The sequence below is a fragment of the Bidens hawaiensis genome, unplaced genomic scaffold, assembly GCF_021521415.1.
Source record: "Bidens hawaiensis isolate Kalapana, Puna unplaced genomic scaffold, B.hawaiensis_p1.1 tig00030918_1, whole genome shotgun sequence".
NCBI classification, from domain to species: Eukaryota; Viridiplantae; Streptophyta; class Magnoliopsida; order Asterales; family Asteraceae; genus Bidens; species Bidens hawaiensis.
The window spans coordinates 125,500-152,590 of NW_027495184.1; the positions used below are offsets into that span (position 1 = coordinate 125,500).

Genomic DNA, 27,091 nt, shown 5'->3' on the forward strand with positions numbered 1-27,091 from the left:
TTTTGGTTTTAGGCCCTGTGCGGCTGCGTAGCCTGCACTGGCCCAAAACCGGCCCTGAGTTCAAGCTCAGCAAGGCGTCTCCAAGAATTGTAAAATTTTTGGGCTTAAGACGAGAAAATATTTTGCATCAAGTAAAAGGTGTGTTGTGGGGGGGGGGGGGGAGGGGGCTTAGGTTTAAGCAACTAAATTTATATTGGGTTTATCTTATTATGATCTACATTGTCCATTTTTTTTCTTTATATAAAAATGAGCTTACATAAATTGGGTAATTGGGTTTGAACGATAACAACACATATTTTTTTTCAATATATAATAATTGTGTTGAAAATTTCGGGCCTACCTAGATGACGGGACCGAGAGCCGCCCCCCCCCCCCCCCACCTCCCTCTCAAAGCCAGCACTGAAGCTCGGCTTGGACTCAACTTGTTTGTTATTTATCAATTAGTTTATATAAATTTTTAATTAGTTTTACATATTTGAAGTAAAACGTATCAAGCCATGTGATGTGACATGTGTAATAAAGCCACAACTCAACTTGTGTTTGGTTGTGCAGTGTGAAATCAATACACAGAAGTCCAAACACAATTCAAACTTAAAAACACACTAAGCTCATTAAAACTCGACAAGTCTAAACGATCTCCACATACTAGTCTCAACCTCAAGTTCAATAACTAAACGAGCTTTGTTTGAGTCTCGGGCTTGATAATGCTCGGCTCGTTTCGAGCTATTCATTGATCTTAGATAGCTCGCAAGCAACTTGGCACATTTGCACCTTACGTAAGGATGATATAACCCGACCCGAATCGGTAGAACCGCTTCCACCGGGCTTGATTTTGTTAGTGGGCCAGTAACATAACTAACTTTACAGTTACTTGCTTGGTCTAGTTATCGAGCAACGATTATCGTCAAATCACACGCACACTCGCATCATAATACTAATAAAAGACAAAACGATGGTGAGAGAAGTATCGGAAAGCTGTATGGACGGGTTGATAACGGAGATCGTATCGTCTTATTGCAACCGCTTATACGCCAATAAGCCGGAGCTTGCTGCTCGCAGAATCGAAGCAATTGGCTACCAGGTCGGCCACCAGCTCTCCGAAAGGTATATACACATAGATTAATATTAACCTGAAATTATGTTAGTTTCTAGAACTTGTTATAGCCTTTTAGGATTAATGATCAATTTTATTTTATAGAGTGATGATTCGTAGTGTTTGTATTATTTGACCTAAATGAACACCGCTACATCTAAGTTAGGTTTCCGTCTAATTTAATAACCATGACGGTTAATTTTTCAGAAGAATTGTAATTACCGCCATAACCTACCGGAAGGGGTGCAAATGAGCCGAGCTACTCGAGATCGGCTCGTTAAAAAGCTCGATCGAGCCGATCTGAGCCCGGGCTTAAAAGTAAGCTCATTTAATAAACGAGCTCAAGCCGGCTCGCGAGCCTAAACGAGCCTGTCATTTATATAATTTTTAAAATATATATTTAATAATTATTAATTAATATATATAATGTTATGAAAAAAATAAATAAAAACAACTCAATAATATATATTATTTTATACATAAAATTATAATAGAAAAAAATATATAAAAATAATTATAATTATATAAAAAAATAGTTGATATATAGTAAACGAGCCGAGCCCGAGCCAAGCTCGAGCTTGAAAATCTACTCACGAGCCGAGCTCGAGCTTGGAAAATAGAGCTCGAAACGAGCCGAGCTCGAGCCTAGTCGAGCTCGGACTCGGCTCGGCTCGTTTGCACCCTTAACCGGATGCGTAACCGACACCTGGCTGACACGTTAACCCGCACGAGACACATTACCAGCGGCAGATGCGTAACCGGAGTCGGATGGATTGTGATATCCTTCAAATAAAGGAATTAAAGTCAAATTTCAAGTTTAATTCATATGCCAACCAAAGACATTGAAAATGGAAATGAAATCCAATCCCAAAAAATTTTGCGTACCAAACACATAAAGAGAAGGGATTCAGATTCCATTTCCATTGAATTCCATGAACCAAACGCACCCTTAAAAATCATTCAAGGTTTTACATATATGCATTTTGAATTTGAATTATAAACCATCTACTGAACTTTGTTATGAATCTACATCAATCTCTTTAGTTGTATTTAACATCATTATTACACATCTTTTAAACCTGATTGTTCTCTCTAGAATCTGATTGCTGTATTGCGAATGTATGTTGAAACTCAAAACTTGTCAAATCGTCTTAATCCTTGTTATCTTATGTCATCATTCACCTTATAAATTAAGGGTAAAATATAAACATCAGTACTGATTTCATGTCACTTTTTCTTAAGTTCTGAGTTATGATTCCTGTTAGATATACAGTTGACCGACCACGGTTTACTGATCACCTAGAGGCAATCAAGTTTATCTGCAAAGATTTCTGGTCTGAGCTGTTCAAGAAGCCGATAGACAATTTAAAGACTAACCATAGAGTAAGTGTCTGGTTTAAAATCCCAAATTTTATGACTAGAGGTTATTATGAAAGATGGATATGTAACATATGTTGGCTTATATATTTAAACCTTTTGTTGCAGGGTACATTTGTATTGCAGGATAATAAGTTCCTGTGGCTTTCACGCGTGTCAGCGGATTCATCTGTAGATATTTCTGGTGCTGGTCTAGAACCTTCTGCTATGTCAGCAAACAAGCCAGCACAAGCAACTAGCATGCATCTTTACTTCCCATGTGGGCTTATAAGGGGTGCACTTTCAACCTTGGGAATACCTTGTGCTGTGACAGCTGATATTTCAAACCTTCCTGCTTTTACGTTTCAAGAATCCTTCTGACTCAAGCTCAGCCTATATATATTTTTAACTTATCATCAGTAAAACATTTTTTTTTCATCTACTGATTTGCAGGTTCGTTTGTGATTCGGATAAAGGTGTAACGATCTCACTACAAGAATTTAAATGGACCGAGAGGCATAAGGTATTCCTGATCTTCAAACCAAGCTCCATATTTTCTATTTTTTCATCATGATTATTTAAGTAACCAGACAAGCTGTTTAGCTGTAGCTAGAAATTGATACCGGATTCATTATTTTACTTATATATTTCTTTTTAAAGATTAGAAGGCGTGATAAGCCGAGTGTTTACTGTGCGTTTATCTATGTTATTCTTTCTTTATGGAAAAGGTTTCATTATTTCTTTTTACTGTGTTTTGAAAATTTCCCACTTAAAATATCTTGGTTGATGGTCGATTTGGTAAATGCATTGATTAATATCCATTGAGGTGGTTTACATGGAGTACTAAATAGAATTAAAGTTGCAGTGTCTTTTATTTTAGATAAAAAACCAGTAGTCAACATCCTGATAGTTTTATAATTAAGTTAAACATCAGATTAATTGTTGAAGAACATTGAAAATGATGTGATGGCATTATCGTAAATAAGTGATCTTAATTCTATGCTGGGTGCATTAGTAGATACACTACATGATATAGATATTTATCTGGCAGTGCTTTTGTAAATAAGTGTGTCGTTGACAATGTATGTGTTTGGTGATCACACTACAATGCTACATATTATGTTAATCGAGTATAATGCATGTGTTACAGATTACACTTTAGTGCAGTCATTGATTCATACACTGTATATGTTAACAATATAGTGTATGTGTTGACTGTCACACATATGTTGAGAGATGATAAATTAATATAATCGTTGATGCATATGCTTCGGGTGTTACACCTACACGTATGTTAGAGATGATATATTAATGTAATCATTGATGCAATATTCTTTGGGTGTTAAAACTTATGTCGTATTTGTTGATGATTATCAATTTGTTTAGTGGCATCAAGGTGTGTAAAATGACGTTTCTTTCTCTTGCATTACGTGTTTAATGCCAGATATAGTTGTCATGGAGAATTCCTTTTTAATTATCTAGAGTGTATTAGGCGATCATAACCATTGAACAAATCTATCTATTTTTAATAAATCAGAACACCACCTTTGCAATAGTTTTTTAGATGTTCCCTGATGTTCTTTCGGGCATACACAAGACCTCATCATAAGTCCTAAGTAGATAACGTAATGCGGATGTGCACATATGTGACAACGATGAAACTATTCTTCTATATCGCATCATATGCAGCTTGAAAATGTTCAAAGTTTGTCCGAAAGGGGCTAGTGGCCCGTTTGCCTTTGGTCTTGATGTAAACACACCTTTTTTTTTAACTATGTTTTAAAACATTTTTTTTATTGAAAAATAATAATAATAATAATAATAAGTTTGTCTCAATATCATGAACTATTCTTAAGAAATACTCTCATCAGAAACCTTGTTTAGAACACCGGTTTCAACTAACAAATTGGTTAATAACGATCCCATATTTTAAGATATTTGTTCCCAACGGTTCGCGACTAACAGAATTCTAACGTCGCTAGTTAAAGGTCGTCGGAAAACATTTTTGGCCGGAAAACTCACACTTTTATTTCCTGAAAACTCAACATTTTCGTCTCAAATATCTTTGTAACCTTGGATCGGACCTTTAAGAACCTTTGTCTAGGAAAAACCCCAATTATTTAGTTCACTGGAACCATAGACCGTCGTCGGAATTGGTTGATGGTGCTCAAGTGGTAGTGGTTGGTTGGTGGTGAGTCAATTGGTGGTGGTGACGGTATTCAAGTTGAGTTTTCCGGCAAAAATGTGACTTTTCCTGCCAAAAGCGTCTTTCCGGCGACCTACAAGTAACAGCATTAGGATTCTATTAGTCGCGGATAGTTGGGAACAAAAACGTTAAAAGATGAGACTGTCAACAGCTAATTCGTTAGTTGGGACCGACAACGACCAAAAGATGATAGTCGGGGTTAATGTTTTCATAACCGGATCAGACAGCGAACCGGACGGGCAACCGGTTCACCGGTTCAACCGGCCGAGCAAATTTGGTCAAAAAACGACAGTTAGGGTTGAAAAATAGATTTTTCAAAAAAAAATTATTTTTTTTTCATAGTAAACCGGTTGAACCGGTCGGTTTTCCGGTCAGACCCGACCGGTTCTCTAGTATACCGTATACGATTGAACTTAGGGGTGTGCAAAGCACAAAACCTGACCCGACGAAAGAACCGATATACCTGAAATTAAGAGACCGAAGATTGAACCGATGTGGATGATCGGTTATCGGTCTTAAACCTAGTCGGTCTCTCGGTTTGCTCATAGACTGAAACTGAAAACAGAGCTTCAATTATTCAATCAATTGGTATGAATCAAGGCCAGGATCTCTGGATGTGCTTCAATTGCAAATTTCAATCAATGAACAGATGGTTGATTACAACTAGGTCTTCAGCAGGGTCTTCAGCCTTCACCTAACAAATTTCAATCAATTACACATACGAAGGTAAATTGTTTAATATTTTGAAGTATATGTTTAAATTGGTCCAGGAATCTTCTTATTTAATTGATTTATACAATATGAGATTTCAATTTTGGTGCGTAACTGATTAATATAGGCTTAATTTATTGTTTGGTACGGTGTGCCCTCCAACTGTTTGATGAAATGTCTCAATAAGCATGTGTTGGCAGCCGCCCCTAGTTATTGTTGAGCTTCAAGTAATGGTAGGCCATTCGCAATTTAGGTTTACAAAACTCAAGTTTATAATTGTATCTAACGAGTGTTTTCTCATGTAAAAGCGTATTATGCATATTTTTTATTAGTATTAACTAGTATTTTTCCCCGCACGTTGTGCCGAGCAGGTCGGTAAAACCTGAGCGGTGGTAAAACCCAAGCGTTGATATGGTAAATCGACGTGAATTCGGTCGTTTCAGTTACGTGTGTTATTGTATCGAAACTAAGACAAAAATAAAACAAAAAAAATTATAAAAGTTGGGGTGGACCAATGATGTGGCGTTAGTCGGCAAAATTCGATCGTTGGTAAAACCCGACCGTTATCGATACTGGGCGTTGAGGCTGTTGATTCGACGCGAATTTAGTCGGTTTTCGTCATTTTCGTTACGCTACCGGAACTAAAAAATTAAAATAAGCATTCCATCGGTTTTCGTTACGGTACTGGAACTAAAACAAATTCCATCGTGTTCGAATCGATACCGTAACTAAAACAAAATAATGAAAAAAGAGAAAAAAAAACAAATTCACATTCGGTAGGTTTTCATTACGTTCATTACAGGCCGAACTTAAAAAAACAAAAAAAATACTACCAATAGGGTGCCGCAAAGTGGCCTAATAGGGCTTTGCGGCACCAAACTTATAAATTATTATATATAATAATAATTGTTGTGCATTGCCTAATTAAACTGATATATGTATATAGGTATACAAATACAACATAAACGAATATAAGCAAGGACATGTGTAATGTGTAATGTATGTGAACTAACCTTTATATCGGCCTTTGGGTGTAACCTATCTTTTTACTTGACAAACCAATCCTCCCGGAGGGGCCAAAGAACTTCTTTATGGTACCACAATTCTTCTGTCCGTACGGAAAGCAGGCTCCGAAGTAAAACTAGAAATCGGGATAGCGAATACATCTACAAAAATTAATAATAGTGGACGATAAGTTAATTTTATAGGCAAAAAAGAATTATTGGTAAAATAAGTTGTCTTTGGGTGAGTGCTCACGGGCGTTGTCCTTAAGTGAAAATAGAAGAGGAGTCCCAACGTGATGAATTTAGCCGGTAACTCATTTAAAAGATTCGTTGTTCGTTCAAAATAAAGTAGTAAATGTAAACACCACCGTTGAAGAAATAAAGTGTTATGTATCTATATATGTAAACATTATTAACAGGGATATATATATACACATATATATTGATTTGATTGATCAAAATGTTTTCAATCATTGATCGTCCATAGTATTCAAGTCATTGATGAAATTTGATCGATGATGAAACAAAAGTATGGAAGCAACTGGTGATCGATTACACAATTAAAATGGAGAATCAAAATCAGATCGAAGCTATTGAAGGATGAATTTAAATTCTAATCTTGGATAAGCATTAAACATGAAACAGCCGTATATTCTTAGGTCTAGGGAGTAGTGCCCAGTTATGATGTTTTTTAGCTTGAAATCAATCGGTCCTTCGGTTTTGACTCGGTCTTCACGGGTTAAAACCCGAACCCGAACCGAGACTGAATTGCAGGGAAACTAGGGACCGAAGCATACATATACAATATAGGGTCGGTCCGAAATCGGGTAAAATCGGTCCGGTTCTTCGGGTTTTTTCGGGCAGACCCTAATTCTGCACACCCCTAATTGAACTACATAGAACCGAACCGGCCGGTGAACCGAATCCTGGTCGGACCGGACCGGTTCGGTCTCAACAACATTGGTTGGGATTAATAAAACCAATGTTTCTATTTAAAATGAATTGGACAATTATATATACCGTATATATCTATAATACATAAGATTGGTAGAAACTTAGAATACAATTAGGTATATTATATACCGAATATATTAAAAAAGAAAGAAAGAATGTTATGTCGAGTATATAATTGGATGAACGAGTTTATGTTATTAGATAATCGTGTCATATAAATAGCATATGATCAAATTCCATACACATCCAATACCATTAAAAATTCCATAACTTTGTTCCCATGCCCCCATTACCCAACCCAGTACCCATAACAGATGTTTCAAGTATCCATATCGAAATCAGATTTCATTGTTATCCCTAATGGGTGCTAAGACTAGAAGCGACGACTTCATAGATCCGATCAGGTTATTTTTAGCCGCACCAAGACATTTGAAGCTGTATTCCCAGCCGCATCAGTAGCATCCGGATAGTGCCCCGATCCGCACCGTCCATCCTTATGCATAAACTTTTTGCAATTGGGACCTCTCGTTAAATAAGATAATTTTTCATGTTATCCCTTAAGATGCGAGTAATCTATAATATATATAAACGAAAACCCTAAAATTCTATGTGTCGCGATGTGTTCGCTTCCCCTTTTTATGGAAGTACCAGATTTCTTGATTTTTAAATGGAGGCCTCTCATTGATTTAACCCAAATTCATGGGTATGGGTATTACCAAAACCAAATAGCTCTTAAACGGGTTATAACATCTCATTAAATTAAAAATTAATCTTACCAATTATTTGATATGAAAATCCTATAAAATAGGGATATACTAAAATTTAATAACCAATTTTTTTAAAAAAAAATATTATTTATAATTAATAAACAATTTTATAGTAAAAAACATAAGCGGGTCATGGGTCACCAAATCCAGATAGCTTTTAAACGAATTCACGGGTAAATGTCTCACCAAACCCAGATAGCTCTTAAACGGGTTATAACATCTCATTATATTAAAAAATAATCTCATCAAATATTTTATATGAAAATCCTATAAAATAGGAATATACTAAAAATTAATATCCTATTTTATTTAAAAAAAGATATTATTTATAATTAAGAAACAAATTTATAATAAAGAAAATAAACAGTAATGGGTATCATCAAACCCATATATCTTTTAAACCGGATTATAACATATCATTTATTTGTGAAACCATTTCATAATCAAACCTCAACTATATTAATTATTAACTTTCTTACAATAAATAAAATTAAAATCCAAATATACATATACAAATATTAAAAACGAATAATGTAAAACAACCCCCGTAATACGGGGGATAAAATCTAGTAATAATGTATAGACATCGAAATTAAATTTTCAACCAATTCTTGTATTCGTGGACATCTAAATTAAATGGCTTTCGCTGTCTCTTTAGTCTTTTTTAAGCTATATTTTTTTTATGTAAAGCCAACAAATTCTTTAAATGTGTTACTGGCTAACTAATCACATCGTGATACACTCTTTTGATATGGGAAAACCTCTCACCTAAGGCGCTAAGATCAACGCTCGTGAACACCCGCCGAAGGCACGACAGTGTGGTGAGATAATACCCGTTCAGTTCAAAGATCCAACTAATGAAAGTCACATACTCGCCTAGTCATCTTCACCCTGGTGTCTTTGAAACAAAATGCTGGGGCCGGAATTGAACCTGGGTCATATGAAACACCAAGTTTCTCTCTTATCACTCTACTACTAGCTCATTAGCCTTTATTAGGCTATATTCTTTGTAGAATTGTGAAATGTGAAGAAAAAAATGTGAATTAACGTATAGGGATGACAACGGGTTGGGTGCGGGCCGTGTATTGGTAATCATGCCCATACTTGTTTGTAAAACCATGCCCCATACCCGGCCCATTACCCTTCGGGTATTTGTCTGGTATCGGGTATACCCGTTGAGATTATTAAATACATTTTTTATCAATATCAGGGCCGTCTCCAAGAATTTAAAAATCTCGGCCGAACTGAAATGAAAAGGCCCATAGCCCTAATGAGTGACGAAATATGCTTATTATTATAACAATAAACATAGAATATATATTATTAAAATCAAATACCGTAATAACTAAACATTAACCTTTGATTCGTGAAGCTCTTCTAATATTGAAAAAAAAAAACATAGCTAGGTCTTTGTTGACTAGCTTGGTCAACCGCAAAGGAGCCTGGTGGTCAATGACTAACCAACAATAGTGGTCGGGCTTGGTTGGTCATTCATGTTTTGTTCAGCATTCACAAAGAAGGAAAGAGTCAAGCAGGATTTCAATCGCCCGCTATTTTCTTTTATTTTGTGTTTGGTTTTTATTTTATTTTTTTTAGTTTTATGTTTTAGTTTGAACCTAATAACTTAAACTTAATTAAATGAATTATGGATTACAAAATTGTAAAGATTAAATTATATTTTATAAGTTTTATATTTTCAAATATATATAAAAAAAAATTTTGCCCCCCAAAAAAATACTCGTGCCCTGGCCGACAGTCTGACCGGCACTACCCTTTAGCCGGCCCTGATCAATATAATTCTTTTATACTTTATATTCATACAACAATTATTACAAACTAGGTAGCAGAATTTAATATTTTATTCCTTGTAACCAATTTATTGAATATAGTAAAATTTGTCATTCCACAAACATTATAGTTAAAAATAGAATTTTACCCAGCGCGTAACACAAGCATTGCGGTTGGTAAAATATTTAAAACCACGAGTGGTAAAACACAAGCCCGAAAAATAATTTCCTCAAATTAACACATAAAAAACAAAATATTTAAAACGACCTTTATTCGGTCGGTAAAACACAAGCATTGCGGTCCGCGGTGTTGTGGGGGTGAGCCGGTAAAATCACGAGCGTTACAATGACAAGTCGATGTAAATTCGATCAGTTTCAATTACGGTATAACCAACGTTGGTAAAACCAGTCGTTAAAATAATAATAATAATAACAATTTCGTCAAATTAACATATAAAAAATCAATGTATTTAAAAGGACATTTAGTCGGTCGGTAAAACCTGAACGTTGCAGTCCTAGTGTTGTTTCAGTGATTCGGTAAAACCCAGACGTTGTCGGTGTCGCGTGCTGTAATAAGTCGACGCGAATTCGGTCGGTTTTGGATACGTTTGCTACAGTACCAGAACTAAACAAATCAATAAACCCCGCCTTTGGTAAAAACCGAGTGTTGTCAGTCCCGCGCATTGCAACGGTGAATCGGTAAGACGTGGGCTTTGGTAAAACCCGAGCGTTGTCGATACTGGATATTATGGCGGTAAGTCGACACGAATTCAGTCGATTTCAGTTATGTTCGTTATGATATCGGACTAAAACGATAAAAAAATTGGCGTAGTCAATGGTGTTGTGCCACTTAGACCAATAGATGGCCAAGCGGCACCAAATTTCACAATTATTGTATAGTAATAATTAAAATATATCACACTCCATATATATAAGTTTTACAATAAATAAAAATATCATTATAAATCTTATATAATTATATATATATACTTCATAATCTACAAAATATAAAGATTTTTTCAGGTGTATGATTCGGGTATAAGGTTCGGAAAAACGAGTATGCGTTTGCGGGTAATCCAGCCTGGTATCATCTAATCCCATACCCACAAAACTTTTAAATCCTAATCCTATACTAGGCTCATACCCATCGGATTTCGTGTATACTCGTCCCACTTGTTTTAGGTATACACGTTGGGCTTGGGGTTTTATTTTTTTCCATCCCTATCATCACGTAGTAGTGAATAGCTTCACATTTGACATCATGCGCATGTGTTGTGATAAAATTTAGAATGCGGTAGGTTGAGGTAACTCTATATAATTGAACTATATACTATTTAGTATTAAAAAAAAATGAAACACACGCCTTCTAGCGCCCATTGGGTTGTGGTGCCCTTGCCTATCACTTAGTGTCCAAACTGATGAGCGCTAGTTAATCGATGGGATACGGACTAGTGATTAGTCGGAATTAATTGATTTGGATTTTATATGTAATTTTTCAAATACACACAGACCATATTTTATATAACCAAATAGTGATTAATCGACCGACTAGCAATTAATCGAAAATTAAACGATGCCTAATCAGGATTTTTACAACCATTTCAGCGCCCATCTTGCGAGAGTCATTATGGATAATGTTGGTTTTTTTATTAAGAAACTATATATTTCTTTTATCATTTTGAGTATAGTCAATATAATGAATCTAATTTTAGCATAGCAAATCTTTTTAAGAACTAACCAGTTCCTTGCTCCCATAGGGGACGTGTATACGTAGACAGAAATAAAAATAATGTGAAGCAACAACTATGCGGCGGAACTTCAGTCGTTGTGACTTGAGTACCATATTACAAATTTAGGTGAACGCATTAAAAATTTGTATGGTTGTTTGTGTAACTTAGTTGAAATTGAGGGTCGCCATATTAAAATTTTGTGAGGGTAAATTGTCTAATTGACAGAACCTGAAGGCTACATATTAAAAAGTTGTGTAGTTAATTATGTAACTATATGAAAGTTGTGGTGTAGCATATGCATAATGGTATGTTGGGTCATATTGTGTAATTAATGAAATTTGATTATTACCGTATTAAAAGCTGTGGGATTAATTGTTTAAATAAATGAAACTTTATGGAACCATATGTAAATAAGCATGAGGCTACTTGTGTAATAAACAAAACTTTAAGGGTACAATATGTAAATTGTTTGGTGTGGTATTCAACGCACCCTTTTAATATGTATTATAACTAGTTTTTCTACCCGGCGCGTTGTGCCAGGGCAGCTGGCAAAACCCGAGCGTTGAAGCCCGGGTATTGGTAAAATCCGAGCGTTATGACGATGAGTCAACATAAATTCGGTCAGTACCGACTGCGTTCAATATAGACACTGTTTATAAAATTTAAGGGTTAAAACACTAAAAATTAATTCGTCAAATTAACATATAATAAAAACATTAACAAATAAGAAAACAAAATATTTAAGACGATGTTTATTTGGTTGGCAAACCAGGGCAGTGGTAAAACCCAAACGTTGTCGGACCCTAAGCATTAAGGTGATAACTTGACACGAATTCGGTCGGTTTTGATTACGTACCTTAAGGTACCGGAACTAAAAAACGAAAAAATATAAAACTTGAGGTGGACCAACGACCAATTTGGGGGGGAGGGGTCGGTCGGTAGCGTTGTCAGTCATGGGGTTTAAATAAGGTCGCGAGTCTGTGCAAACTTGATTGGTTCCTTTTAGATTTATTATGGTCCCGAAACCAAAAAAAAAAAAAAACTTGACGTTTGATCGGTTACTATTACGTTTATTATGGTAACTGAACTAAAAAATCACCGATTAATACGGTGCCGCCAAATAACCTAATAGACCACTTGTTACACCAAAGTTGTTAATTGTATATAGTAATAATTACGTTTTAATATGGATTTTAGTTTGGTTCTATCTAAACAAAATAGTCGGTTTTTAATTAACATTTTTCTTTTTTAATAACTTAGTATTTCCTTTTAAGTAAAACTAGAAGTCATACTTCATAACCTTTTAGTTGAAGAGCATAAAGCCATAAACATTTGAAAACGTAAAAAATAGAACATATCAATTTTAAAAATAAATAATAAATAATAAATAAAATTAGATACAAGCATAAAAGATAATTTCTATAATTTTATAAAAAATAATATATAAAAGTTTTATATATTCTAAGATAGTAAAATAGCATAAACCTTGACTATCGACTTAAACTCATTCATTGATCTGCTATTTTCGTATAAACATGTTTGTTGTTATCAGGAATTAAATCTCTGTGCTTAAGAAAAGTACATATTTTTATCATTATACTTTTTTGATTTTCTTAAAAACACAACGCGGTGGTTTGACACTTTGACCCGCCAAACTGACAGTTAGGCATAGTCAACTTACTTCACACGGTCTATTACTATTACCTAAAAAACCTGCCACCGTGGACTAAATTTGTGCCCACAAGCACTGCCACATAATCATTATGTATACCCTGACGTCTTAACACAAAACCACAAAGTGACAAAACACCAAACAACCTTATCCACGTGCACACACACCAACACAAGAAAACTCAAACCCGCGTGCCAACAGTGTCCTAGGTGGCAGACATGTCATCACACAATTCTTATAAATAGTTTGACCACCTTCATTTCCTTCTATCCATCACAAATATCACCATGGAGAGATTGAGCAACAATATTAATATTAATAACCAAGCCACCACTAGCTTCCACCAAGCGCCACCGGCTAAGCCGTTTGAGCCGTGGAGGCGGCTAACCAACGACGAAGAGACTTCAGTCATGGTAGCCGCACTCAAAAACGTCATCGTCGGTCGACAGACACGATTCGTTCCACCGTTTCAGAATATTTACAAAACAAGTAATACTATCGTCAACAATACCACCACGGAAGCCGCGCCTAGCGAGAAACTAGCGGTTCCTGTCCCGCAACCATGCCCGGTTTGCGGGATTAATGGTTGTCTAGGGTGTAACTTTTTTACCGAGGAGACGAAATCGAACAATGGAAGCGGAGTCGGTCCGGTTAGAAAGAAAAAGAATTATAGAGGCGTGAGGCAGCGACCGTGGGGGAAATGGGCGGCCGAGATTCGGGATCCACGTAAAGCGGCTCGAGTTTGGTTAGGTACGTTTGCGACGGCAGAGGCGGCTGCTCGGGCTTATGACCGAGCAGCTATTGAGTTTCGTGGAGCTAGGGCGAAGCTTAATTTTCCGTGTACTAATTACACGGAAATTACACAGCAGCGCTCGTTGCCAGAAAACCAGCAACGAGGGCAGTTTTTGAAAAGAAAACAGGAGACTGTATTGGTGGAAAAAGAGGATGAAGATTGGATGAGGATTTCTGATTCAACTCAAAGTGGTTTGCCGGGAGTGTTTGAATAATTGAATGATGGCTGGCCCAATGAGAAAATATTGGGCTACGTGTGATTAAAGGAATGCCACGTGGAAGGAAGTGGTAATCCAAATATACCGATCTTGTAAACTATCTAGAACATGTTTCTTTTAAATAAGAGCCTTTGGAACCAATGGCGAAGGTTGCTTAAAGCCCTGGGTGACTCCGGCCTCCTGTTTTTTTACGCAGTAGTGTATATTTACTGTTTTCGTCGAAAATTTTCAAACGTTTTGTAAATTTAGCCGGTTTTGGTTGAAATTTTTTATACGTAGGATAAAATTTAGTTTTTTTCGGTCGAAATTTTTTATACGCAGTATAAAATTTAGCCTTTTTCGGCAGAAATTTGTTATATATGGTGTAAATTTAGCCGTTTTCGGTTGAAAATTTGAGCATACCCCCCTTCGTATGTGAAATTCTAATAACTACAATTAGAATTGATGCAATCCAATTAACGTAAGTATTTTTTTCCCTTCTTTTTATAACATTTGTATGTGTTTGCATTGTTTCCATGCGCCACTTTCATTTAACATATTATTTAGACTTCATTAATATTCAATTTATATTTAAAGCAATAAATGTATTTCATCTTTAACGGAAAGGAAAGGGTTACGACGGCTTCCGACCAACCATCACGTCGCTTCATAAACAGAGCAAGTACCGATTGATTCAATATATATACCCCCTTTCAATTAATTTACATCGCCATCTGGTTGGTATTCTTTCGTATGTTTAATTCACTATTTGGTATGAAATCAAACCATAGTTCAATTCTATGTTAGTGTTGCGGTTGCTTCATTTAATTAGGGTTTTACTAATTTCTGCATTTATATATAAATGATACTTCATTAATTATATCGAACATTATGAAATCTCAACTTAAATGTATTATAGCTAAATAGCACAAGATAAATATGATATTTTCTACCGAAACACAAATAAAATCTCGCTACAACGCGCGGGTAACAATGCTAGTTTTGTATACATTTTGAGTCCCCCCCTTCGGTGTCTTATTCCAAGCTTCGCCACTGTTTGGAACTAATCCAATACATGTGTAAGCCTTCTTTAGACGAGATGTCAACATTTTTTAGTGATTTTGACATTTCAGGCTTGACTCATCTAGGAATATCACGAAGGAGGAAGCTTATTACTGTGGGAACACCAATTTGAGACATGTTTCAAATCTGAAACTTTAAAGATGTCAGGCCTTAACTATCATCTCATATAATTGGACTAGAAGATCAATTGCATCTAGAACATGTTTTAGTTTTTAGAAAGCGCGCCTTTATATTAATATACAGATTTTGTAAAATAAGCTAGAACATCTTCTAGTTTTCGACAACTCTGTCGTTATTTGTGTGAGTTTTAAAGGAGTTAACTCGACTTAGCTCCATTTGTACAAAATACGAGTTTAGTTAACCGGCGGCTTGGCTCGGTTCTCAACCCAAAATGGACTCGGTTTGACTTGTGAACAATCATATTGTTCAATGGAGGTGCTAGACATGAATATGTACTTTGCAAGAGAATATAATTTCATCAATTTATTCATTGAGTAAAAATTAGTGTTGGAAGCTTATGAGTTAAATTATGCGTTATGAAAAATAATTATACTTGCTTTTTAGGTTTTTAGTTTTTTTTTTCTTTTTAAATAATCGATTATTAGTGTTATAAATGCATATCACTTTATGGACCGGCCTAATATTTTTGAGCTTTAAGGTTTGAGTTGTATGCATATATATATATGTGATGTATGTGGCGTGTGTTTTGAGTATTATGTTAACCACTTTTAATTGATTTATTAGTTTTGTTGTTAACGGACGTTGTGATCTTACCATAGAATTTAATTAATCAACACTCAGGGAAGCAGTTGGCTTGGTTTGAAACATTTTTTTTTATTTTTATAAAGATCAAATTCACGATCGGTGACAGTGAAACCATTGAGGGCGAAATGATATTCGCGGTCTATGAAATCTCGATAACTCCCTGCTAATAATTTGTGATTCCTAATCCTTTTAGTCGAGTAATAGTGTCGTGAATCAAATCTCAGTAACTCCCTTGATTTGTGGCGTAAGTCATGGGTAGCGTTACTAAAAAAGAGCCTTTTCCTATGAAACGTATTGTTATGTACAACGAACCGACCAAGGTTAGCTAACAAATTGGTATAGGTTACGTCCGAAACTTAAAAAGATAATTAAATTAAATAATTTTCAAGTTATGATAAATATCAAAGATGCAAATAATAGAATTGTCCAAAAGAAAAACAAGTCAATAACCTAGTCAATAGGTAGGGCTGAGCACGGTTCGGTTCGGTTCGGTTTTTGGGTAAAACCGAAACCTAAGTCCTCGGTTTTTATAATATACAAATCGTTCGGTTTCGATTTTTCGGTTTTTTTTCTATTCGGTTATAGTCGGGTTTTTTCCACTTATGTGAAGACATTGCAAAAATTTTAAAAATGAAGATGATAACTTTAAACACTATCTTTTCTCTATCTCCATCTCTATAATTACACTAAAAACACTATTTTTTCTCTCTCATTTTCAATTAAATAATACTTTTTTATACTTATATCATTATTTTTTCTCTCTTATTTACTCACAACCACTTTAAAAAACATTAAAAAATTATAGAGATGAACAGTGCGCTTCTCCAAATTTAGCCATGAACAGTAACATTCTCTCCCTCCTCCTCTCACAACCATTTTTAACAATCTCTAAAAAATGGAGAACCCCCTCACATAATTTAGGGAATCCATTGGGAATGCTCTAAGAATGTATTTGAACACCACAAATAAATTAAGTACAAAAAAAAAAATAGACACGTACATGTTACGTGAAATCATACGAATAAAAAGTTGCTAGAGCGGTAGAGTTTAAAATTCAAAAAAGTTATTGATAGAAAAAACACTAAAAAGTTTAGTCTTAATCTTTATTCATCATCTTGTTCATCTTCAAAGTTTAGCCTCAGTCTTCATCATCTTCATAATCTTCATCACAATCAATCGGTTTTTTTCTGTTTTTTAAAAATGGAAAACCGAACCGAAACCGAAAATTCGGTTTTTCAAAAATACAAAAAATTAACCGTCAGTTAATGCTTCGGTTCGAGTTTTTCAATTCGGTTAATTCGGTTTTTTCTCACCCTTATCATCCGGAGCCTTTCATAAAAACAAAAGAAAAAAGAAAAAAACATCCAGAATTAGATGAAGTCATGCTTTTTACCAAAATTGGCAAAGATTAAGCAACTTGTTTTTATTCTAGAAACTTGAAACTTTCACAATCTAATTGCCGGACTTCATCTTTCAACCTTTTGTAGACCATGGTCCAGCCACATATCAATCATTTCATATCATGGTGTCATGCTCATTAATCTTCATGTCAACAAACCTTTAATAATCATGCATCAACTTTCAAATTTATTCGCACATGATATATACTATTTACGTATTTTAGCTATATTATGACATATAACCGTATTGATAACTTTAATAGTCGTATAAAGTTTATGAATACTTTGACAAGACGCCCTTCCATTACGACTTTAGAGTCACATTTTTAATATAATTTATCCGCACATGATATATGCGTAATTTATGAGCTATATAATGACTTATAACTGTATTAGTAAGTTCAGGAGTCGTATAAAGTTTATGAATCTTTTGACAACATACATTTCTATTACGACTTTAGAGTCACGTATAAATATCTTTGACCAACTTAGAACCTAATAGATATTTTAAACAACTAAGTTACATGATACTTTATATCAGGTTAAGTTACAACTTATTTGTCCAACCTTGGACATCTTAATACATATTCTATAATCTATATACATGGCTTAGATTAAGTTCTCATAGTATATATGCACATTAGCATGTTATTTGACACTCAGGCCTCTTATATCATCATTCGTTAGGAGACACCTACATTTCATTCCAACCTATAAAAAGGGATATGCTTGATGTTCTCTAAATTATACATGTTTTTATCACATGATATTTCTCATATTTGACCATTTTCATAGCATTTTCACATTATTATGCTCTAAATATGTTTTTGTTTTGTTTTTTATTTATGAATCATGCCATTGGTGAAAAAGAAGTAAAAAGTAGACGAAAAACAAAGAAATCCATTAAGTATGACCAGAGATAGCAATGCAAGCCCAAAGGCATGACCACGCCACTCCGAGACACCCGAATCAAGACCTAAAGCACGAGCTATGCCATCATTAAATACGGATCAATCCGTATAGCACAATCGTGTTTCATAGAAAGCACTCTTGGGCTGATAGGATTTTATAGAAAACACGCCCATGTTGACAAAATGCACAGTTAGGCCGACACGATTTATCTATGTCATAGTTGTGCTGCCTAACTGCACGGTTGGGCGACACGATTCACAAATGTCACGACCATGCTATCTAATCGACACAGCGGGCCGACAAAATTTCATTGACCCACGATCATGCTTCCGAAAGTGCACGCCCATGCTAGATCAATACTAACAAGAGCTGATAAATCGTACAGTGGAACACGACTGTGCTCACCAATGCTTTGCCTATAAATAAAGGGGAGAATTTCCAAATATAAGCGTTCACTTATTTCACGGTTGTAAGTCGATATCAACTGTTCTAGAGATTTTTCATCCTTCACCGAGCCTCAGAAGTATTTTATCAACCTTCTAATTAGTTTTTGTTTTATTAAGATGATTGAACCAAGTATCAATGTCATCTTTATTGCCCTTAGAGGCTAAGCTAGCTAGTTGTATCACTTTGATGAATACAAACTTTGATGCATTTGCGTTTTGGTTATTACTGATATGGTGTTTGCAATTCTTAAAACCCATGTCTAAAGTTTTAAACTAGTGTTGCTTTTATTCCGGTTGACAAAGCAAACCATGTTTTCCGGGTTTGTACGGTCTACATACAAACCCGAGTGTCGCTTTAAAAATATTCGATAGTCTAAAACTGTATGTTATTTGAGTTAACATTATTTTTAAAAAAAAAATTTCAACTGTAAGCTTGAAATGTCAAGCCTTTTGTTCTTTCGACTGGTAAACCTCGTGTCATGGATCTGATACTTCAAAACCTTTGGGATTTTAAGTATGCTATATGATAGTCATGGTTGAACCTTACAGTTAAGTATAACCGTGTTTTATGATGTTTTTAATTAAAGCTCACAGGTCACCGGTCATGCTTACCGTCCCGTCTCATGACAGGTTGTGGGATCTAAGTACGATATTAAGAAGTATTTCTAATCTACAAGAGATTTAACTGTTGTAAGTAGGCTATCGCACTCCTCTCAACAAACCCGATTGATTTATTTTGGAACAATAGAGTTCCAATAAAGGTTACGTGTTTCTCTTGGCAGGTATTATTAGACAGGCTACCGTTAAGTCTCCACTTCCGCTTGTGCTTTCTGCCATGGGGATACTGAAGCGGTGAACCATTTCCACAATTGACCATTCACCAAGGTCTGAAGCCGTATTTTGCGATGGTGTAAAACACGTCTCCTTCACGACATCTATTCACCAGCTGATGATCAGGCTTCACTAGGTTTCGAACCCAAAAGTGGCAAAAAAGGCCTATGGCACGCAACTACTTATGCAACTTTATGGTTCATATCAGTGGCCTGAAACGGTTTGGTGCCGGTTGTCAGGAACACCAAACCATCAATTTCATAAAGAATAAAAAACAGAGTGCATATTCCTTCAAATATATAACTGGTGTCACTCGGGTTTTGACAGTATTGACAGTACATAAAACAAAATTTCATGGGTATTAAGTCGCATAACCAAGTTTACTGCATGTATCTGTTAATCTTCTTAATAGGCAAACTGATAACATTTTGTGAACAGATAACATTAAGAACAAGTTTGTTGCATGTGTTGAATATTCATGTTGTACAAACAGATTAAAATATTTTAACTAACACGGTTTTCATCTTCTAAAAAGCCTATAAATACCCTCACAGTGCATCACGTGCAGCAATCCGACATGTTATAGCATCTCCCAGGGTTGATATGCCCAATTCTACCCCTGTTATTTTGTAGTGCTGTTGAATATGAAACAAAATAGTAATTACTATTTCATGCAACCTTTGAATTAATGCAATAAAAAAAATTTTCACATGTCACACCTTTTGTATTTGAGGTTTGTTTGCTCTTCCTTCCAACTCTTCTAAATCAATTTCCTCGCCTTTAATAAGTGTCATTATGGCAATCATCTACACAAACAACAAATCATCCTTAGTGGAGATTGGCTGGTTAAAAGCTTGAATCGACCTAAGCTTAAGCTAGAGTCCTAAAATAAGCTTGTTTAATAAACGAGCCCGTGCCCAAGCTTCACTTATTGAGCTTGAGCTAGTCTGCAAGCCTAAATGAGCCTATTGTTTATATAATTTTAAATTTGATGTATTAAATATATTTTTTTATATAAAAATATTTATTATATATGATAAAAATAAAAAATATATATAAATTATGTTATATATAAAAATTATAGTTAAAAAAATACATAAAGATAACTAAAAATGTGTTACAATTAAATAATAATGAACCAAGCCCGAGCTTGAAAAAACAACTCACAAGCCGAGTTTGAGCTTTATAAAAAGAGCTCGAAACGTGACGAGCTCTCAAAAGTCAGAATGAGTCAAGCTCGGGCTTGGCACGGCTCCGCTCATTTGCACACCTATTCATCAAAAACATATTTATAGTTATACAAACTCACCTCTTCTTCAGAAGCACCGAACCGAGCAACAAGAACATACGTGGTGGTATCAGATATGCCACAACGTTTTAATGACTCAGAAATCTGCTTAAAAGAAATTATGTAAACATTACACTTGATATATAAATTAGTTAATGTATTTTAATGATGCCATAGTTAAAAGAGTTGTTACATGTTTAGAACCCGAGTAGTTATAAACAAGCTCAGAGTGAAGAGTACGAGTGGTCAATGAGTCCCTTGATTTAGATACCAGTGTTTTATGAGCAGCTGCTAAAACAGGAAAGATATCTGGAATCTAAAAATCATTTCAGTGTCAAAGATTGAACATTTGAGAAATTCATATAAAGGGCAACTAAAGTATGTAATATATTTACCAAAGATGCATTGAGAAGGGCTACTTCAGGCTCTAGTGTTCCAGCTTGCATTAACTCCAAAAGTTCCCTTGCAAATATCAAAATGTATTTTACATATTTGACAGCAGAAATATTTCAATTTTCACCTAATAATAACCAAGTTTCTTCAGTGTTCTACTAAAGTCGATTAAATTTTTTTCTAGCTATACAAACCACTCAAAGTTTCATTGTTGTAGATTTTTTTTATATTGTCAACATAGTTATTAAAAGTTCTCGCTTCTTGCGCCTAGGCCCATTTTTCAGGCGAGGCTCAATAAATGCCCTTGTAGTTCATAGGCAAGCGCTTCAGCCTTGTCTATGCCAAGAACATGAGAAGATAAAAGCCGAGCAAAAGAAAAGCAAGAAGTGCTATTAAAACTTAGATCTAGGAGCGGTCAAGGACATTATATCGATACATTTTGTTACTCAAGTTTAGGAATAACTTTGAATCTTGACTAGTTTCGAACTTTGGTACTAATTAGATGATATTAAATGTTATATAATAGCTTTTGTTTATTTTATTTGAAGAATAAAATTATTTTTCATATACATAATATATTTTAAATTTTTTATTCAAGTGTGCCTTTTTTTCTTTAGGCCCTCGTTTTTTTTTTGCGCCTAGGCCCTAGGCGAGGTCTATGCTCCTTGAGGCGCAGTTGATAACTATGATTGTTAAATGTTTTAAAATTTAAAAACCTTAATGAAACACAAAGCGTATATGAAACTTGATTACTATTTAGTGAAGAATAAATTTTCACTCAAATCAAGTTTCATATATATTCCATTTAAATCACTTATTACATTAAAAAAAACTTCAAGTTTATAAAAAAATCTGCACAACAGTGGGAAAATGATGAAACTTTTGAGTAGAACAATATTGAAACTTTATAATCATTATTTCATGACTTTTAGAGTCCAAAACATTATCTTTATCAATTCTTCAAACTTGAACTGTAATTACAAGCTAATTAGGTAAAAAAAATTAAGATGGGATAAAAAGAGTACTTGGAATTAGCGACATCTGTGAAGAGAGCAACTGCTAGAGTTGTTCCAGAGAGCTCTAAAACCTTCATATCCTTCAAATTCCCGGCTGCGATAGAAGAAAGAAATTGAAGTGAAGAAGATTTAGGGGATTAGGGTTCAAATACTGAACTGACGGAGATAGAGGGATTACAAGTTACATCCCTAAACTTACTGGGCCTTGCAATGTTTGGATAAACTTGATTTCTTTCTTTCTTTCTTTTTGGCAATGAGTTGATGGTCAAGTGGTAAGGAAGAGATTTAGGGGTTGTTTGTTTTGTCACAGTTAAATTTTCTGCAGTTTGTGGACCACATTTGTAGAAGAAGAGGTGGACCAAACTTTTGCAGTCAGTAAAATGAAAACTGTTTGTAGATTGCTAAAATAAACTGGTGGTGGTGTACGAACTGTGCTAGTGGGTTGTGTTGGATGGTGATAGCGGTAGTGGTGGGTGGTGCTGGATGATGGCGGTAGTGGTAGTGGTGGAAGGCGGTGTTAGGTGGCGAATAGCGGTGGCGGTGGTGGTGGCGAACGGTGGGTGGTAGACAGTGGTTGTTGGTAGGTGTGGTGTTTTAGCCCTCTGTAAACCTTAGAAGATCTCAGAAGTGGATGCGTCAAGTCTGCACCAAGAAGAACTTACGTAGACTTTTTAATGAAACATATTCGAGAAAACAAACAGTTTGCAGATGGCAATGTCTGCACGACGCAGACAAAAGAGCTTGCGCAGACCCTTTTCAGTAAAACAAACAACACCTTGGTGTTCCATGTAACCCAGGTTCGATTCTTATCCCTATCATTTAGTTTCAACGGCACCAGGGTGATGATGAGAGACTATGCGAGCAGGTGATGCTCACTAGTTGGATCCTTAAATTGAACGAGTTTTATCTCACCTCACTGTCATGCCTTCGGGTGAGTGTTCACTGGCGTTAGCCTTAAGCGAGAGTTTTCCCCATATCAGAAAGCAAGTGTATCCTGATGTGATGAATTTAGTAGTAGCCCATTTAGAAGATTCATCGGTTGTTAAAAAAATCACTTAGGGTCTGTTTGGATGTCGTAATGGAATGGAATGGAATGGACGTAGGAATGAAATGGACAAAGGAATGAAATATATCATTACCATTCATTGTCATGTTTGGTTATCATGTAGGAATGGAATGATCATCCTTTAATTATTATTATTATTATTATTGTTATTATTATTATTATTAATTTATTATTATTACTATTAGTAATAATAATAATAATAATAATATATAATAATAATAAATATTAATATAAGTATTAATAATATGAATATTCATATTAACTCATTTTTAAGACCTGCGCGTTTTAACGAGACCATTAAACGAATAAAAACAATTATAAAAATGTTGAGCCACGCCTACGTGTTATGAGGCATTGAGTCACCAAATAATAATACTAATATTGTTAATACAATAATAAGTCTAGCTAATATAATAATTGTTATATTATAATATACAAAAATATAATAAAATTAATAATAATAATTATTATAATAATATAATAACCTTAATAATGTAATAATAATTATAATTATAATATAAAATAAATCATAATAATCATAATATATTATGATTATTGTTATTGTTATAATTATTGATTCCATTTCTTGAAAGAATGAAAAAAAAAACTTCTATACCTTAAAGAATGAAAATCATATAGTTGAAAGGAATTTCATTCCTTGTGGAATGGTTCATTTCATTATCACATGACAACCAAACATGGTTTCTTCTATTTCTTTGGAATGAACCATTTCATTCCATCTCTCTTTCCTTTATACCAAACGCTACCTTATTATTTGTGTTTTGGTAAAATATAACAATGTGTAATTTAGTTAGATTATTATTTGCTTTTTAGTTAATTTTTTATTGGATGGTTTCAATTTTTTTATCACTTTGGTCAAGTTGTCTAACGTTAAACTTTAATAATTTTACGATAAACTAAAACCCTTTGCTAAAATTCCTATTAGTACTTTTACTCACGATTCTCGCCCAACTTCTTTCCATGAAGAAAACAAGGGAAGTCAGTGGTGATTTATACTTATGGTTCTCCAAAATCTATTTGCACCTCATGACAACCTTAACTCTACACGTAGATTATATTTTTACGTATAACGTAAAAATATAATCTACATGTAGTGTTTAACGAAATGAACGATAACTCGGTAAGTTAGTATCTAAAGCTTTATTTGAGGTAAACAACATTAGATACCGTAACCTTGATTTGTTTCTAGTAGATTAGGGCCTCGATTCATATCTCATGGATGGCCCCGAACCTTGATTGTTATATCATTAATAAAATAATATAATGCTCATCTGTTAAATATTTGTAGATTACTGTATTTAAAACACGATGCAAAGTTGTAGGCGATGTGGACGAATATATGGAGGTGTACTACGAGGAGTGCTAGGCTGAACAATGGGTGAGCCAAGAATAGCTTCGAGCGACAATGGAAGAAGTGGCACGCCGAATTAAACAAGTCACGACAGCCACTGCCATCATCTAACGACCCCTATTACTCAGCTAGATTTCCCTCCTACATAATTTTTATTCTTATTAGATTTCATTTTTTTTTTGTTAAATGCCCGACTCTTTTTTGTATTATTTGAACATCGTATTTACATTTATAACTGACAACTATTTTAATATTTTCAATAATGCAAAATTAATTATTGACAACATTTTCGTCGGTACAAGTTAGCCGATGGTCCTTCAGTGATTGGTGATCCTTCGGTGAAAATAGCATGCAACCGCTACTAGACTTTGCTGGGCTGAAACGTTCGTCGGTTACTCGGTTATCCCTCGGTAAATTTTGTCAGAACTATGTCTGCATATACATTACATTAGTCATGCCATGTTATTGTTTTCTGAAAAAGTCATTGCAAAACCATGAACAAAAATAATAAAAATAAGCACTTACAAAACGAGGCACATGAACAACTTAAGGTACAAATATAACACAATATTTTTATATATTACTGAAATACAAAGTACAAAGATGATATTTTCCTATAAAGACATAAAACCATAATATGCAGGCATCATGGAACTTTAAACCTTAACCTTAGATTTTAGTAACCATTAGATATAGAACTATCCGGTTACATCACAAGCCAAATATATCTACAATACCAATATTTATTTAAATCTTCATGTTTCGAGTCATCATCGTCATGAATTCATCCATATCAATCACACCATCTTTGTTAGAATCAACAACTCTCACCATCTTCTGACAATCTTGCAAGCTGCATCTCTCCCCAAGCCTCTTCATCAACTCATAAACTTCCTCAACACTTATCTTCCCGTCCCCATCGAGATCAAAAGTCCTAAACGCGCTTTGCACATCTATTGCCTTTATCCCACCACCCTTCTTTTGCACCTCCATAAACTCCTTGAAATCGATAAAACCATCACCATCCAAATCCGCAACCTCAAAGATCTTTTGTACATCCCTTTCTGTGCTCCCTTGTTTCAGTGCTCTCATTATGGCCTTGTATTCGCCCCTTGATATCTTACCATCTTTATCGAGATCAAACTTGTCAAAAACACGCCTCATCTCAGGCACGTTTGGTTGGAATATAGGCAGTCCAGAAGGTTGTCTATCACTACTCGAGAACATCCTAGACGGCTTACGTAGGTACTTACGCTTTGAGATGTTGTATTGCATGTCAAGAAAGCTTGTTTTCGACATTGTTTCGATGTTCAAACTTTAGATGGCTAGCTATGAAAAAGTATAAGAAAAAAATATTAAATGTAAGGATAGCTGTTTAGATGCCTAAAAGGTTAAATACTATGTGAAGCAACTTGTTGGGGGATAAAAAGATAGAATGAAAGCAAAACTTGAGGCTTGACAAATGTTCTATAATAAAGTTATTCTTATTCTTTGTGTGATTTAAGAAAGCAAGTATTCCTTTTGGGCCAATATTGGTACCTAAAAAAGTTCTCTATAACTAAACTTGTTACAAACTTTCAAGTTTAAGAATACCTTTTTACCCTTTTAATTAATCATCTTCCATAAAAACACGCAAACATATAGATAAAGAGAACCACAAAATAATAAGTACTTTATTAACTAAGAGGCCCAATTATAAATATGGGCTCGATTTATTTGTCAAATATGCTGAATAAAGTTGGATGGCATTATGGGCCTTATGGCAATATGGCATTTGGCGGCTTATAACATTCAAAATATCGTGACGATTAGAACTTTTTTTCGTAGAACGACGATTTCTTTTTTGTGTTTAGGTCACTATACTTTCTAATTTGTGAGAGCCCTGTTGTCCCACTCTTGCTAGACTTGTTCTTAACCGGGCCCACTTACAGAGTTTGGCTTGGGTGTTTCTTGAGAAACCATACCACCGGTTGCTACTTGACAGTCATTGTGCCACCACAAGAGTAGAATCTGGCATAACACACGATGGGACGAAAACCTGGGTGGACTCGCCTAGCTCAAATCATTCATTGCCAATATCCACCCAAAGTGACACAAGTAGGATCGAACTTAATGAACTTAGAAAACACTCGATTATACTACATTTTCGAATTAGATCGATAAAACTTTGTTGTAATAAGAGAAATTTGACTCAACTCGTTGAAATGGTTCACTATTAATCTCTCATTCAAAACCTCTACTCAAGCCCTA

At 34.8% G+C, this 27,091-nt stretch overlaps 4 protein-coding genes across 4 annotated transcripts; 2 read left to right on the plus strand and 2 right to left on the minus strand.

Moving 5' to 3' along the window:
* The first annotated feature begins 937 nt into the window (after nucleotides 1-937).
* LOC143581433 (uncharacterized) lies at nucleotides 938-3,064 on the plus strand. The gene is made up of 3 exons (XM_077064224.1): nucleotides 938-1,104; nucleotides 2,359-2,476; nucleotides 2,579-3,064. Exons 1-3 carry the CDS (start codon nucleotides 953-955, stop codon nucleotides 2,828-2,830), a joined length of 522 nt encoding a protein of 173 aa, XP_076920339.1. The 5' UTR covers nucleotides 938-952; the 3' UTR covers nucleotides 2,831-3,064.
* A 10,503-nt stretch (nucleotides 3,065-13,567) lies between these two features.
* On the plus strand, nucleotides 13,568-14,287 carry LOC143581425 (ethylene-responsive transcription factor ERF109-like). Its single transcript, XM_077064217.1, has one exon. The coding sequence runs from the start codon at nucleotides 13,568-13,570 to the stop codon at nucleotides 14,285-14,287; it is 720 nt and encodes a 239-aa protein (XP_076920332.1).
* Nucleotides 14,288-20,103: 5,816 nt separating this feature from the next.
* LOC143581434 (uncharacterized) lies at nucleotides 20,104-22,480 on the minus strand. The gene is made up of 6 exons (XM_077064225.1): nucleotides 22,413-22,480; nucleotides 21,390-21,456; nucleotides 21,188-21,310; nucleotides 21,016-21,099; nucleotides 20,426-20,512; nucleotides 20,104-20,341 (listed from the first exon to the last, which is right to left on the minus strand). Exons 1-6 carry the CDS (start codon nucleotides 22,478-22,480, stop codon nucleotides 20,255-20,257), a joined length of 516 nt encoding a protein of 171 aa, XP_076920340.1. The 3' UTR covers nucleotides 20,104-20,254.
* Nucleotides 22,481-25,499: 3,019 nt separating this feature from the next.
* Nucleotides 25,500-26,222, minus strand: LOC143581435 (calmodulin-like protein 30). The gene has a single exon (XM_077064226.1). It carries the CDS (start codon nucleotides 26,138-26,140, stop codon nucleotides 25,589-25,591), a length of 552 nt encoding a protein of 183 aa, XP_076920341.1. The 5' UTR covers nucleotides 26,141-26,222; the 3' UTR covers nucleotides 25,500-25,588.
* Nucleotides 26,223-27,091: the final 869 nt, after the last annotated feature.

What these genes read in the sequence shown, in the direction of transcription:
- LOC143581433 (XM_077064224.1), top strand. Translation starts at nt 953, where the DNA reads ATGGTGAGAGAAGTATCGGAAAGCTGTATGGACGGGTTGATAACGGAG. An exon ending in GGCCACCAGCTCTCCGAAAG is followed by an intron (nt 1,105 to 2,358) that starts GTATATACACAT and finishes GATTCCTGTTAG; the next exon opens with ATATACAGTTGACCGACCAC. An exon ending in ATTTAAAGACTAACCATAGA is followed by an intron (nt 2,477 to 2,578) that starts GTAAGTGTCTGG and finishes CTTTTGTTGCAG; the next exon opens with GGTACATTTGTATTGCAGGA.
- LOC143581425 (XM_077064217.1), top strand. Translation starts at nt 13,568, where the DNA reads ATGGAGAGATTGAGCAACAATATTAATATTAATAACCAAGCCACCACT.
- LOC143581434 (XM_077064225.1), bottom strand. Translation starts at nt 22,480, where the DNA reads ATGAAGGTTTTAGAGCTCTCTGGAACAACTCTAGCAGTTGCTCTCTTC. An exon ending in ACAGATGTCGCTAATTCCAA is followed by an intron (nt 21,457 to 22,412) that starts GTACTCTTTTTA and finishes GATATTTGCAAG; the next exon opens with GGAACTTTTGGAGTTAATGC. An exon ending in CCCTTCTCAATGCATCTTTG is followed by an intron (nt 21,311 to 21,389) that starts GTAAATATATTA and finishes AATGATTTTTAG; the next exon opens with ATTCCAGATATCTTTCCTGT.
- LOC143581435 (XM_077064226.1), bottom strand. Translation starts at nt 26,140, where the DNA reads ATGTCGAAAACAAGCTTTCTTGACATGCAATACAACATCTCAAAGCGT.